Source organism: Notechis scutatus, chromosome 3 (genome assembly GCF_049901735.1).
Source record: "Notechis scutatus isolate UNSWTSFEM ecotype Mainland chromosome 3, rNotScu1.2, whole genome shotgun sequence".
NCBI lineage: Eukaryota > Metazoa > Chordata > Lepidosauria > Squamata > Elapidae > Notechis > Notechis scutatus.
In genome coordinates this window covers 139,340,434-139,356,456 of record NC_142011.1, presented here as the reverse complement: position 1 = coordinate 139,356,456, position 16,023 = coordinate 139,340,434, and the positions used below count along the sequence as shown (strand labels likewise).

At 41.6% G+C, this 16,023-nt stretch overlaps 1 protein-coding gene and 1 long non-coding RNA gene across 3 annotated transcripts in view; one reads left to right on the top strand and one right to left on the bottom strand.

Moving 5' to 3' along the window:
- Nucleotides 1-12,634, bottom strand: part of LOC148131411 (uncharacterized) — a 46,116-nt gene extending 33,482 nt beyond the window's left edge. The window contains exons 1-3 of one of the 2 annotated variants that reach the window (XR_015748794.1): nucleotides 12,516-12,634; nucleotides 9,800-9,985; nucleotides 8,074-8,295 (exon numbers count right to left, since the gene is read on the bottom strand). This is a non-coding gene — a long non-coding RNA (uncharacterized LOC148131411). Of the gene's footprint in view, nucleotides 1-8,073; nucleotides 8,296-9,799; nucleotides 9,986-12,248; nucleotides 12,415-12,515 lie in introns of those variants that run through there. The other variant, XR_015748793.1, reaches the window with a different exon arrangement.
- A 566-nt stretch (nucleotides 12,635-13,200) lies between these two features.
- SLC22A23 (solute carrier family 22 member 23) overlaps nucleotides 13,201-16,023 on the top strand; it is a 106,690-nt gene continuing 103,867 nt past the window's right edge. The window contains exon 1 of the mRNA XM_026676638.2: nucleotides 13,201-13,928. Within this exon, the coding sequence (XP_026532423.1) occupies nucleotides 13,347-13,928 (582 nt within the window). The 5' untranslated portion in view covers nucleotides 13,201-13,346. The remainder of the gene's footprint in view (nucleotides 13,929-16,023) is intronic.

The following is a 16,023-nucleotide window of genomic DNA, read 5'->3' as shown; positions in this document are numbered from 1 at the left end:
TATTTCCATGTATGAGGCATTCTAGGTGGCTACCATTTAAAATAAATAAATAACAGAAATAAACTTCAAACGTGCATGTTAAAAACGACTAAAGCATTACATAGTAAAATAATAGACTATCAAAAAAGTAATTTAATTGGTTGCTTGAGCATAAAAAACCACTGGTCTAGATAGGATAATAAATTGTGCCTAAATGGAGAATGGAAGCAAAGAAAGGGAGGGGATTTAAAAACTGGGTGCAATTACTGATTCTCACATTACTATTTAGCCATGGTTTCCTTTATACTTTATATTATTCTCAACTGCTAGTTTTACCTAGAATATGAAGCTATGAATTGTGATTTATAACAATATAACAATATTCAGGCCACTTCAAAGGAAGAAAAAGCAATCTCTCAGATAATTTGATTCAAGCTAATTTGTACACACATCCTTTTTCATTGCTTCTTTTTACACGAGAATGTGTGCACTTAGGGAATAAATTAAAAGAAATTTAATTAGCCAATACCGCTTCTGCATCCGATAGGTCCAATTTGCCCGCCTGCTCATTTCTTCTACTTTTCATTTAGGACTAATCTGATGTAGATGTATCTTAAACATTAGTCATTTTTTCCTCTTCTCCCATCTTCCAGATTTTGGGGGTGGCTAGGGAGGAGTCATTTTGACAGATGTTCTCAGAAATATGAACGTTTCCATGCTATTTCCGAATAGTCTGTTGTTCTAATAAATCTATTGCTGTATATGAATTCATCCCCCATCCCTGGAAGTGGAACATAGCTAGCTGTCTTCTACATTTCTGCTGCAATCATATTAGGGTAGTTACTAAACTGTGAGTGATACTTAGCATTTTGCTAAGCATTTATAGGGTAATACAAATCTAAGAGGCTGAGATAAATATTTGTCCGCATACAAATAGTCCTCAATTTATGACTGTAATTGAGCCTGAAATTATGGTCATAAGTCATACTAGTCTTTAAGCAGGTCATCATGTGACTGACCTGATTCTACTCCCTTTTTTTGTGGTTAAGAAAATGCCATGGTTAAGAGAATACCATCGTTGTTAAGCACCACAGTCATTAAGCGAACACATTGTCTGGTTTTTTGGTTGTTTTTTTGCTGGAAATCAATGCAGTTTTCCAGCAAAAAGCATCATAAACCATGGCCACATGACTTCCGGGTGCTGCAAATGGCTGTAAAGGCAAGCCAGTCGCTGAATGGCCAAAATGTAATCACATGACCATGTGGGGGAAGCAGCCATCAGTATTTCAAATCCAGATTATAAGTATTTTGAGGGTGTCGGTCGTAACTTTGAATGGTACTTTCTAGGCATCCGGTTGTTAAGCAAGGACTACCTGAAATGCCAAGCATACCCTCCCCCCATTCCCATATGATAACTGGCTATAAGAGTTGACTAAGCAGATTTAACATCATGCATCAGGAATTTTGGCTACATATGATCCTATTTGTATATATTTGAAATGCAAGTATAATACAACTTTGTTTTGCAGAGCCCAGTGTTTTAAAAATGCTTTTCAAAGTTACATAATTCTTTCCCCCTCCCGTAAAGAATGGGCAATCATTTGTGTACAATACTGAAAGAGTAGACAAGGGCCACATTTAACATTGTGAGGCTGAGGACTTACAAAAGTGTGTAGGACTGCATCATCCATGTGGTTAGAAACGGGGTTGTGGGAGTTTATATGCTCATAATTTTGTAACTGATTCATGCCAACTTCAGGATTGAAAGTGCATGTGTTTTGCATTTCAAAATGGGAAAACTGCAGGGAGGTTAGGGGCTACCTGTGGTTTGGGATAATAAATGAACTATTCTTGTGTGGGAAGCCCCCGCTCCTAAAAGAATGAAATACTTTGGGAAATATTAAAAAGGCAGAATATTATATTTCATTAAAGGAGAAATGGAGAAACATGCTCTTAAAAAACAGAAAGCAGTCCCCAAGTCTTTCTTAATAGCCCACAGCAGATGCCAGCACTTAAGAGATAAAGAGCTTATTGAAAGAGGAAGACAAGTATCTAGATAGCTCTATTCATAAGCAAAGCAAATACTGCAGGCAAAAATTAATTCAAGACAGGATATTTCAAAACTCCTTGTCAAATGGTAGGATTAGAAAGCAGCCCATCACCCAAGATCCAAAAGCCATTAGCCACAATAGGAATTGCCCAACACCCTTTCAAAACACAACCCCTTCAATTAACCACCCCCAGAACAGTCCAAACTTCAAAGTCACAGAAACCTGAGAGCTCAGATAAACAATAAGTTAGAGGTTGACCAGATTAGCTCAAACACCTAGGATTTGCATTTCCTCTTTTGCCTATAGAGCCAGCTATGACCCCTACATGAACCCCCTAGGAATCTGACAACAGCCAATAGAAGGGTTAAAGGACATGTTCTTTTTGCAAGACGTATTAAAGGAATGTTCTTGCACAGGAACAGGAACTCAAATTCAAAGCCCAAAGAAGGTATAAAACCCATCCACTCTCAACTCCATTTTGTCAGCTGCCCAGAATTCATGTGGTTGGTTGGTGGTTCTGCTTCATCCATAAACCATCTTTCTAATCAGCCTCCATTTTTCCAGTGTCTTTCTCCCAACTTGGAACTGAACCAGATGGATATTTTCTTCCAACACTTGCAATAGTTTACATTTCTGGTTATATCTGCAAGTTTCAACAGTTCTGCATCGTACCATCATTAGTTCATACCCTCTGAATGAATAGTGGTAAGATGTTGGTGCAATGACTAATAACAATTACTCATTATCTTTTATTTAGGTTTTTGTCAAATTTAGGCCCTCTCCCTCTCGGAGTGACTGATTTATATTGTGGTGCAGCATGATATATATATATTAGGCCATCATGGTTTAAGGTGTTGCACTGCATCAGGCCATTATTGTGTGGACCATAAATTATGCTATATCAGAACATGGTTTATTATGACCAATGACAAATTATTATCCATTGCAATTAATAACCAGTAGTGTTAAAGCTTCCATTGTAGTGCAAACCCAACCAATTCTTATTCAGCAATACATGGCTAACAAACTGTGGTTTAGTATATGTGAACCAGGAATTTAATGTGGAGTACCTCAAAGCCACATCCCATTTATATTTATTTAAAAGTTCAGAGAGGTTTATTATCATGCCACTATATACAGAATTTGAGTCATTAACTCTACTGTACTCTTTAAAAAAGAAAGAAGACAATTGAGTTGCTAAACCTTCCTGACTTCATTAGAATGCACACAACTTAGATTGCAGCTTTTCAATTGATGATTCTGCTCATTATTTAGATACCAAATGCTGAATCACATTCAGCTGTGTAAACAGCTAAGAGGGTTCCCTTTTCAGACTGTCTGAAAGGGAAATCACTTATACAGGTAGTACTCACTTTACAATGATTTGTTTAGCAACTATTCAAACTTACAGCGGCACTGACAAAAGTGACTTATGACAGGTCCTCGCATTTCCAATGATTGCAGGATCTTCACAGTCATGTGATCAAAATTCAGACCCTTGGCCAGGGGCAAATACTGTATTTTTGACAGCTGCAAAAATGCAAAATCACCTGGGGTCAATGTGATTTGCCAGATTCTGACAAGCAAAGTCAATGGCGGAAGCCAGTTTTGCTTAAAAACCCTGACAAAAAAATATCATAAAGTTGGATGCTTTGCAACTGCCTTGCTTAGCAAGGGAACCCAATTGTGGTCATAAATTGAGGAATACCTGCGTACAAGAAATCAGTATAACCATAGGGATGCCAGGCAAAGAAAGGGAAAAGTCCTATTGCTCAAAAGTAGAAATAGATCTTTGTTTACAGAATACCAAATACAGTATAAAAGAGTTGGAAGTCTTCTAACCCCTCTGCTCAAGCACAAGATCTATGCCCTTTCAGACAAATGGCTGTCTAATTTATTCTTACAAGCCTCCAAGGGATGGAGCACCTTCAACTTCTGAAAACAAACTGTTCCACTGATTGATTGTTCTGTTAGGAAATTTCTTCTTAGTTCTAGGTTGGTTTTCTCCTTGATTAGTTTCCACGCATTGCTCCTTGTTCTGCCCTCTGGTGCTTTGGATAATAGATTGATCCCCTCTTTTTTGTGGCAGCCCCTCAAATATTGGAAGACCTGTTTGCTATCAGGTCACCCATGAGGCCAGGGCAAAGTGATGGTGCTTCTCCAGAAAAGTCCAGATTGCTTCTCTGTTGGAATGGTAAACATTTTAATCAGTAGAACAGACTCGTAGACTTCCAAGCATTTATAATTAACACTTTAAACCTCTTTCATCATATATACCACGCTGACCAGAATTGTTTTAAGCTTCCAGGCCTGGGCTGAAAAATCTGAATAACCAATAGATGAGCAGACCAGATCTGGTAGTCCCTGTTAATTGAAATTGAATTTAAATAGCAGTAAGGGTTGTTTCATCATCCCTGATTAATATATCCTGGTCCCTAGATAGCCTGGTTCACAGAATAAGGGAAATATATGCTTTGTGGGACAAGCCCTAGTGGCTTGATTCACAAACAACAGACCTCAGATAATGGTTTCCAAACAGAAGTGACTGAAATTGCACAACACGATTACACAAACAGAAACTCATTACCGCTAAGGATACTTTGGGCTAGAAAGCAAAGCTTTTTCTAGCTTAAATGATTAAAAAGTTCAAAAAGCAATGTATCTTTAATTGTATTTGTGATGCAGCTGCAAGGGGAAAAAAAATGCAATCCTAGGTTGCATCCATAGAATTTGAGTATGCAAATCAAAAGAGGCAATTGTTCCTCTTCTAACAGAAAGACCAGAACATTCTGAGCACGATTCAGACAATATTCCATTCACTTCTGGGCGCTATAATATATTAAGAAGGATATTGAAGAAGTGGAGCACAAAGAGGATGGCAACCAGTCTAATAAGGGACCACCTAAGACCAACAATTGGAGGCACTGAGATGATTTCAGGGGAGGCATCTGAAAGGCTAAGATGTAGATAATGGTCAAATTGTTCCAGAAGAAAAGACCAGAAACAATGGGTTTAAAGTGCAAAGGAAGCAAATATTGATTGGGCATTCGGAAGACTTTCTAAATGGTAAGAGCTGTTCCACAAGGGAACAAACCTTGGCAATGGGTAGAATACTGGATTCCTACACTGGGCAAGCATTTGGACTAGATTATTCCTGAGTTTCCTTCCAACTTTTACATTCTATAATTTGATTTTCTGCTGGAAGAATGAGATCAGAGCATCTAAACTCACCAGCCTTGGAAACAACCTTAAGATAATCTTGTCTCATACCAATTTTCTCATAATTTTGATTTAAACTGTCAGGTTGGCAAGACATTTTGTTCTATTGACCAAGTTCATGCATATATTATATAATTGTTTACAATTATATTTAATTATTAATAATATATTAAAAACAAGACGACAGCTGGATGTTTAGCATTGATTTAAAAAATGATTTCTCAACCTTAATATTGTATTAGATTGCACTTTTATTATAGAGAATGAAATGGCAAATTTAATGGCTCGAGTGGAAAGGATTAAAGTAGTTTTACTTTTAGCAAATTTTACATTGAAATCACACTGTTTTTCTAGAGAAGAAAAATTAAAAGAGTGAATATTGGCTCCATTTTTATTCCTTCAATTACACTTGGTGCATTTTAAATCACCAATAAACAAAAATTTTCTGGGCACTGTATATATTAAGAACATAAAATACAGGACAACAATAAAACCATGATGGCAACCCAGGATAATGACGACTAAGAGCACATAATACTGGCCAAAAACCAAAATAGAAAGTGTAAAATAATGCAAGGATTTTAAAACAGTTCCTAAAAGTTTCAGGAAAATAAAAACACATTTTTTTTACAATCCCTAATCTAGAACAAGTACAGTTGATCCTCAATTTACATTGACAATTGAGCTGAAAATTTCTCTTGCTAAGTAAAACAGTTGTAGAGTTCTGCCCCATTTTACAACCTTTCTTGCCACAGTTGTTAAAGTAAATAACTACAGTTGTTAAGTTAGTAACACGGCTCTTAAATGCATCTGTCTTCAAAAAAAAAGGACTCTATAACCATCATAAATATGAGTCAGTTGAATTTAATCTGAATTTTGATCATGTGACCATAGGGATGCTAAAACGTAGCACACTTCATAAGTGTGAAAAACAGTCATAAATCACTTTTTTTCAGTTCTGTTGTAACTTCGAACAGTCACTAAATGAACTCTTATAAACTGAGGATTACCTATAATGAATAGATAGAAAGATAGAATTCTTTATTGGCCAAGTGTGATTGGACACACAAGGAATTTGTCTTGGTGCAAATACTCTCAGTATACATAAAAGAAAAGATACATCCATCAGGTGTCAAGAATCATCAGGTACAACACTTAATAATAGTCATAGGTACAATAAGCAATAATATTCCCTCTTAATCTCCCTCTTAATAACTCTGTTCCTGTTCAGTGTTCCATTCCCTCCAGGAGAATCACTCTGTTCTCCAGTTTTTCCTTTTCTGTTTTAATTAATAATCTGTGCCTACCAAATATGCCCTATCTACTTCTATTGCCCTTGGTATGTTCTCTCCTTGCTTTGTCCTTTTTATTATTTCAGCCTTAGAAATAACTCCAGAAAAAAATACTAATAGTTCAAGCAATTATATCAAGATCACTACATGTGCACACACGGAAACAAAGAATGTATGGCTGTAAGAAACATGGCTCACAACACTGGGCTATATATCTATCTAGGCATACAATGGATTTTGCACAATTTGCCTGCAACGATATTCATATCTGTTTGAAGGTAAGATATAGCTGGAATGAGATAAAGGGCACCTTGTTTGCTTTTTTGTTGCTATAGCAGGGTGTGGAAAGGATAAATTACATCCACCCACTAATACATCTGAAATCCGTTTGCTAAATCCAAGCCAGCATCATCCACTGTTATAGAATTAGAAGTTCCAGGTTTGTATCTAATTTCAAGTACATTTCATTGCTCTTATGCTAGCATAAACCTTAGACCAGGGGTCCCCAAACTTGGCAACTTTAAGACCTGTGGACTTTAAGACCTGTGGACTATGCTGGCTGAGGAATTCTGGGCGATGAAGTCTAGAAATCTTAAGTCGGCAAGTTTGGAGACCTCCGCCTTAGACAAAGGAACGTGACCCGTTTGTACGATATGCAGCCTTCTCTTACCCCCTCCATTCAGATCTCTAGATAAATTGTTAAGAGCAAAATTGCCCTTACCTCTTGCCTTAAACCGTGGCTTGTTTAATGATGTATTGTTAAAAATAATCACTTCAATTTACGTAAGACATTGAGCAATATTTTTTTAAGCAGGTCTGATTTCCTGTTTCAACAGAAGAAATGTGGTCAAGCTCAGCCATTCTTACAATGGATCAACTCAGGTCTTTTTACCCATCAGGAAATCAGTTATGAGCATTAAAAAAGCAGGTTTAACAGGTTTAGGAATCAGCAACGCAACTGTTAGTATGGCCAATTCACCATGGGACAACACCTTGCAGGACAATTTAACAATTCTATTTAATTACTTAAAATAAATATATTAATTTCAGCCATTCACATTTCATTCTGTTCCTCCTTTTGCATTCTTTCTTTAATGATTCTATTCCATTATTTCTTTGATATTAGTGTAACTCTTGTCCCACACCAAGTTGGCCACCACAAATTGGCTGTGGTGAGTTGGCCATGGCAAGTTGGCCATGGCAAATTGTCATATTGGGTCCAATGGATTTTGTTTCTAGGCAAATGGTTTTTTGCACAAGGAAATTAATTTACACCTTTATAAATAGATGCAAATAAACTGTCCATTTATTATTTTCCTTCTCTAGATGGGATTATTTTATATTAATCTTCCTCCTTCAAAAAGGAAGTGATGTCCACAAGAACAATAAAAACAAGAAATTCACCAACCATAAAAGGTATTAAAATATAGCTGTTTTAAAGAGTCTGATTTAAAAAGCTGTCCAAAATTGCTATCTAGTCCAGGATAACTTGTAATGCTAACTCGCTTCAATTTAAAATACAACTGTCTTACCTTTGTCTTTTAAAACAAGAGAAAGCCATTGTAATTTCTTTGGGATGGAGTTCCATAACTGTAGTGCTGCCCTTGAGAAGATCCAAATCCTGCATTGTGAGTTGAGCTCATTGGTGGACCACATATTTATATATTTATTAAAGTATATCCTGCCTTTCATTCACAAGCTCAAGGCGACCTATGAAGTGCTTCTTCCTTTCCTTTTTCTCTACAACAATGGTTCTGTGAGATAGATTTAACATGAAAGTGAGCAACCCAAGTCATCCACTGGGATGGCTGAGGATTGACTGAATCCTAGACCCATCACCTGAACCAATACCACTGTACCATATTGGCTCTTTACAAAAGCAGCTTCTTTGCAGTTGACATTAATATAAAATTTGGTGTTGGGCAGTGATCTTTTACAGCCATTTAAGGACTTTACAGATTAATGTTGATGCCCTAATTTGGGATTGGTAAGTAAGAGATTACAACTCAGTGTTTTCATGACTGTGCTATTTGGTCTGATTTGCCTGGCCCAATTAAGAATTCATAGTGGCATTCTGTATCAGTTGAAATTCCCAGGCACTCTGCAAGGGTAGCTCCATTACAGTGACTACTGTAATCCAACTGAGATGTTTTTAAATCATGGATCACCAAAGCTAGCACACCACCAAAGTTGAAGGTCAGCTTATTTAGCTAATGAAGCTACTTAGAATCAGAAGGAACCAGGAAGTTTGACCCTGGTTCTTTCTAGAGAGAAAGCTAGAGTGCCCGGAACAAGATATATTTTTCTTTCTGAGTCTAAAAGTTTGATGAGACTGCATAACTTAAGTGGCATGGAGATGAACAGGAATCTGCTTTTGTGACTCTGATAATGTGCTGAGAATACAAAAAGAAACTGTCATATATGCCTCCTATTCCCAGTCTAACTAAGTTTCTTCAGCAGTATTTCATGATCAATAGCTCATGATTAAAGGCAGCTGAAACACCCAGAAGAACCAACACAGTAGCATTCCACTGGGTTCATGCCACTACTGGAAAGGTCATCAGTCACATTCAGGGCAACTAAAACTACTTCAGTATAATTTCCAGGCCAAAAGCTAATCTAAAATAGATCTAGATAATTGCTTTTTCAAGCATGCCTGTTCTTGAATAGGCATCCCTCTCTCTCCATTATTTTGGGCAAAAAAAATAGCATGTAGATACTAGTTGTCTGAACACACATGTATAAAGTGTTACAAAGAGACAGGTTTATCTAAAAATCTAAAATCTAAAAGAAATAATATGGTCAAATTAATAACAATTAGTTTTTTTAATAATTGATGTCATATCTATGAACAATATGAGATAGCTAGATTCTGGAAAAAAATAACTTAATCTATAGTCTCTTTTTAAAAGATAGTGTTTACTATATTCTGTCTCAACTCTCTCCTTTGCTATTTTTTTCAGCTCCAGTTCCCAGAACACTTAGCCTTTCATATTTGTGACATCATATGAACTTTCTCCAACTTCCACCCATCAATAAAACTAATGTTTGCATGAACAAAGGTGACAGACTCTCCTTGCAAATTCATGCGCAAACTATCAAGAGGCTGGGTTCACACACAAATTTAAATGAGGTTATAGGAGTGCTACTGGACAGTGCTAATATGCATCCTGAAGTACTTAAGGTACTTATGTGCATTGTGGCTTGTCCAACAAATCATAAACATTCTGGCTTAATGAATGTGAATTATATACTGACTTTTCAGTAGGTACATCAGGAATTGCACTGCATAAAACCTTCCTTCACACTTTTCTAAGTGTTAATCCCACACAAAAAGTATCAATGAGATTTCAAGGAAGGCTGCATAATTCTTTGAAGATGTGCTTTCTATGAGGTTTGGTGCAAAATACTCCTGTGAAGCAGCTTCATGAAACTACCTGTAAACTACCTGCAAAGCATCACATCAAGCAGAGAAAGCACTAAGGAAGCACCTGTGGTGTTTCTGGATATGTAAAGGGTTTTGAAAAAGGAAAGGCTCTGGCTCCAAGCCCTATCAAGGGAGGACATATTATCTCTGCAACATGAACAGCCTTGTTAGGCATCATCCATCTTGCATAGTCTCTATATCTGGATTCACTTATATCAGAGGTCTCCAAACTTGGCAACTTTAAGACTTGTGGACTTCAACTCCCAAAAGTTTGGGGACCCCTGACTTATATTAAACCATACTGAAAGGTTGATATGCAAATCCTTGGAAATCAAAGGTTTTTATTTATTTTACCTTCCACTGAAAAGGAAGCCTATTCACAGTTCTTTCACCTATCTAGACAGCAAAGCAGAATATTTTGCAGTGCTTTGTTTCTGCTTCAGTAAGAAAACCAGAAAGTAGTATTATTACCCTAATTGCTTTAAGACAGGACAAGTTAAGGATTCTCCCCGGCAGCTGTGGCTGGCTGTAATTGGAAGTAGCATGTGAAGTGAGTAAAATAGCCCCCCCCCAAATAAAAATCCTAAAAAGCCCCTTGTCAGCAGAATAAATAGAAAATACATTCTGGCAGCAAAACCAACAACATGCGGCTGGTAGAAGCTAGGATTTTTTTTTTCCTAGTGGAAGAAAATGCTGGTGTTTTTTGTTTGGTTTTAAACACAGGCGAAGCACTTTCAAAAGATCTTAAAACCTATGTAGGCAAGGACCTCCTATGAGGTCTGAAAGGTGCTGGGGTAAAGCATTAGGCTAGAGGTCTCCAAACTTGGCAACTTTAAGACTTGTGGACTTGGAATTCTGGGAGTTGAAGTCCACAAGTCTTAAAGTTGCCAAGTTTGGGGACCCCTGCATTTAGGTACACAGAGGCTTCTGCAGAACCAGGTAACCTGTCTGGTCCTGCAGCCCAGTCACGAAGGGCAATGCTTGGAGGGGAAGAGTACAGCAGTGTGGTATGGCCAATAGGGAACCCCACATTGACTACCTCGTCAACTCTAATGTACAGGGCAGTGATGGCAAACCTTTTTTGAACTGAGTGCCCAAAGTGTGTGCACATGTGTGGGTGCATACCCAAAATGCAACAATGCAAAAATGCATGCATGGCAGAGACCCGAAGGCCATCTGGTCGGTGGGAAGCACAGGTGCATGCATGATGGAGCTGAGCTGGGGTGATGGCACATGTGCCCATCAATAGGTTGGCTACCATGGATATAGGGTTAGGTTCACAGCTAAAAGGGTCTTGGGAGAAGAGGGGAAAATGCAAGTTTAAAGCTGAAACACCTAAAGACCATTATAAGATGCCTCCGCTGTGATTTAAGATGAGACAAAAAGAGGACACGGCATTGAAAATGGTTAATGGGGCCTGTTTGTTCTGCCAGTGGAGGATATCAAGATAAACCCCACCAGAAAATTACCTTAACAGACTATATAGGCTTGAACTACGTTTGTAGATTGAGTGCACACATCACATTAAGCTATGATGGGCCTTGTCCAGATTTATTCTCCCACAATTGGTTAGTTTTCTACATCTTGTCCAGGGGTCTCCAACCTTGGCAACTTTAAGCCTGGAGGACTTCAACGCCCAGAATTCCCCAGCCAGCAAAGGGGGTCTCCAACCTTGGCAACTTTAAGCCTGGAGGACTTCAACGCCCAGAATTCCCCAGCCAGCTTTGCTTTAAGCCTGGAGGACTTCAACGCCCAGAATTCCCCAGCCAGCAAAGGGGGTCTCCAACCTTGGCAACTTTAAGCCTGGAGGACTTCAACGCCCAGAATTCCCCAGCCAGCAAAGGGGGTCTCCAACCTTGGCAACTTTAAGCCTGGAGGACTTCAACGCCCAGAATTCCCCAGCCAGCTTTGCCTTAAGCCTGGAGGACTTCAACGCCCAGAATTCCCCAGCCAGCAAGGGGTTCTCCAACCTTGGCAACTTTAAGCCTGGAGGACTTCAACGCCCAGAATTCCCCAGCCAGCTTTGCTTTAAGCCTGGAGGACTTCAACGCCCAGAATTCCCCAGCCAGCTTTGCCTTAAGCCTGGAGGACTTCAACGCCCAGAATTCCCTAGCCTGGCCCTATTCCATGGATACTAACCACAGTTTATGACTTAGCCTGTGGTGTGGGTTGACCCAACATGTTTAAGCGTTAAAATAAGTTCCAGGTTACAAACGCCTCAGCTTCACAAGGTATTCCGCCGTCGGAAACCCAACCAACCCCCGCTGCAGCTTAGCGTACCAGGCGAACCCAAGGAGTTGATACTCGCTGAGGCGCCCGACCTATTTTCTGCCGTCTCTCTCTCTTTTTCTGGCACTCGCCCCAAAGATTGGCGGGCCTGGCTGGAAGCTCTCCCTTACTGTCGTCGTGCCAAGCGACCCGATGTCGGGGGGAGGGGGCGTTGCGACCGCCTCCTGGGGGGGGCGAGCGGCCGCAGAGGTTCAATACGGCTGGAGGAGGAGGGGGAGGAGAAGCAGCAGCAGGTGCGGCGGCGGCTGCAGTTGTTACCTTTACCTCCGGGAAAGGAGGAGACGGGGGCGGGAGCTGGGTCAGGGGGCCGGGCTTGCAGGTTGAGAGCCAAACGGAGGAGAGCCGCGGCGGGAGAAGGAGAAAGCGAGAGGCAAGACGCCGCCGCCGCCGAGCCTCCCAACCCCCCACTGGAGAAAGGAGGCGATCCGCAGCCGCGAGAGGACCGGATCCCGCTGTGGCTGAGCGCAGCGAATGCGGCTCCTTTGTACCCTCCTCCCGCTCGATCCTCGGCGAAGGGATATCGGCCGTCCTCCCTCCCCCACCGGCGTGCTTAATGGGCGGTAGCGCGGACTGGCGGAGGACCCGCAGGAGCCGTTCGCCGGTTCCACCCAGCTCCCGCCACCAACAAGAGATCTTTTAGATCTTTTCTCGCCAGTCGATCCCGGATCCCCCAGTCCCATAGACCCGGCGGGGCCGGTGGTCGGGCCCGCCGGCGATCCTCGGCAGCGGAAGAAACGGGCCCCGCGTGTCCGGGGGAGAAGCGGGTACGGCGAAAGAGACGCAGGGGAGGTTTTTAAGGGCAACGTGGAAAGGGGAGTGCTGGGTGTGGCGGCCGAGGAGGGCGGCCGGCGGGGGCCGTGCTTGGGAAACGAGGCGAAGAGCAGAAGGTGGGCGGGCGACCCTCGGATCTCCCGGGGATCTCGCCGCCTCTGAGAGCTGTTCACACCTATGCGCGACTTCGCTGAGGATCCCGCAGGCGAGCCTTCCGTCCCCCAGCCCGGCCGGCTTACGAAACCGCGGATCTTGCCCCGGGCGCCGCCTCCTCCTCGGCTCTCCTCTATGTGAGGTTGCCTTTCCTCCTCCTGCTGGATGGCGATTGACCGGCGCCGAGAGGAGGGTGGCGGGGGGGCCCGGCCCCTCCCCGAAGAGAACGGCTCTTTGCCTGCCGGGGAGGCGGACCCGGCCATTGCAGCTCCGGCCGCACCCCCTGCAGGGGGTCCCTCGGCGGAGATCCAGAGCCTGCCTCTTCCCACGCCTCCCTCCGGGTCCTGCAGCCCCCTGCTTTTGGATTACGATGGCTCCGTGCTGCCCTTCCTGGGGAGCCTGGGCGGCGGGCACCAGAAAACCTTCATCTTCCTCACCTGGATCCCCGCGCTTTTCATCGGCTTCAGCCAGTTCTCGGACAGTTTCCTCTTGGTGCAGCCCATCTCTTGGTGCAAGGGGACGGATGGGCAGAGCAACTGGACCGAGTTCCCCCCGCAAACGCCAGCCAGGGGCCTCGCCCCAAGCCCCAGCCCCAGCTACTACAACCACAGCAACCACAGCTACAGTAGGGGGATCCTGGCCGCCCCGGAACTGCCCACTCCTGAGGGAAAGAACGACAGTTACTGCCACTGCAGTGAGAGGTACCATCGGATCCCTGCAGGCCTACAGCAGAATATCGTGAGCAAGGTAAGAGTAATGGAGGTAGGAGGCTGATTTGGGGAGTGGGAAGCCGCCTTGCCTCCTCTCCAGGGGCAGTGTGGCTCATTGGGACTGTTGGCCTCTTCCCTGCAGCACAGTTTAAAGCAGGAGAGGTGGCCCATCCTCCTACCTGTATCCCTTATATGTGGGGAACGGGGAGGAGGAGCGGACCTTGCAACTTCTGGTGAAGTTCTTCTCTGCAGTCTACATTAGCTGCAGGGGAACGAATGGATGAGATCATGTGCTGCTTCAGTTCCTTGAATGCAGTTCTTGAGTTAGGGGTTTTCTGGTTGTGCAGAGGCTTAATATATGCCTGAGCTTGAGAAGATTCCACAGCAGGAAGGGAGGCAACAAGAATTTGGAGCAGGGCATTTACATTTTTAATACCTCTGCATGGACAAAGGATGCCTTGTCATGGGACATTGCAACAGCAACAGCCGACTAGATTAGAAGTAGATTAATATAAGCCTGTGGTTCTCAACCTGTGGTCTGTGGTTCCCTGGAAGGGGGGGCTGTGATGTCATCACAGGGGATAGAATCATAGAATAACAGAGTTGGAAGGGACCTTGGAGGTCATCTAGTCCAACCCCCTGCTCGAGCAGGAGAGTCCGAGAAGGATCCGAGAAAGCTTGAAGAAATGTTATGGTTTAAATCTTGAATTAATTTTCGTGGGGTCTGTGGCCTCAAAAGGTATTTAAAGGGGGGGTCAGTGGTGAAGGAAAGGTTAATATAAGCTACTCAACCACATTTTCACCCAGTGTGAATTCAGCCCCTTGTAGTCAAATGGTATGTCAGGTGACCCAGAAAAATTGGGTTAATGGAATAACTGTGGCTAAATTAATGATGGCAATTAAGCTGTACAAAAGCAGCCTAGTTGTATGGGAGTGTTGATTATGAGCTGTAATATTTCTTAAGCTGCTTCTCAAACACAATATTGACATGAACCTAATAAAGAATGTGCGCTCATTTTGCATGGTTTCCCCCCCCAAAAAAAAAACTTACGTTGGTTGTGTTTGAACTGCATTCCTATAATACCTTTATTTTTTCGGGGAAACCCTCCTAAGGATGTCCTTTGCCCTGATGACTAAAGTGAAAGGATCTCTTGTTACCTTGGGATTCTTTGACTGCTTTAAGTCAGTGAGATATGAGCATATATTTTCACAATCAATAATATGTTTGTAAGCGAAGCTCCTATGATAAGGAGGTCCTTTTTAATGTTGCTGTGAAACAAAATCATAAATGAAGTTTTGGATTCTTAATGGCATCATTCAGACAAACCAGATGACCCATACTACAACACAGGACAATGCCTGCCTAGCTTCTAGAGTCTACACAAAAATTCCAATTCATGCATTTTTCACTTGGGAATTTTGCTTCATAAGCACTTGGGAATTTTCACTTGGGAATTTTGCTTCATAAGCACTTTTGCCATATGATGATATATATATATATATATTTGGTGAAGAGCAAGTTGACACAAAACAGGCTTAAAACACAAGGGGACCAAACAAGAGCTGTTAGTTTTAGACTACAAATGCTAATCCTGCACTTATGAAGAAGTGAAAGTGTCATTGATTAGGCTGGTACACTTGCACAGTAGTCTAATTCCTAATGTGATTTGACGGATTACTGTGAACTAGCCATTATGTTTTATCAACATGAATTTATAATTAGCCAGTTGCTAATTTAATAAATCATGGTTAAAGCCAAATAGACCTTAACATGACTGCACCTAGTCGATAAACTGATGGAGCTAGTTAGAGATACACTGACTACTTCAATAGAATGAAGGTTTCTATCAAAGACACCAAAAAATTGTGTTCCAAAATTACAGCAAAGCAATTTCACTATCATTCATGATATATTGATGTTAATTTGGTATAATCTCAAATAAATGCTAAATTTATTTCGGACTTTTTTTATCATAGTATGCAGAAGAGTAAGAATCACAAATAAGACTGGTGCTCTTAAGGATGGGATTGTAGTATAATGTTTTGATGCAGGAGCTCGTTCTTAATATTTAGAATGTATTCCTCACTTGCTTCCTTTAACAGTTGGTTCTTTTTTCTTTGGGAACAGATAG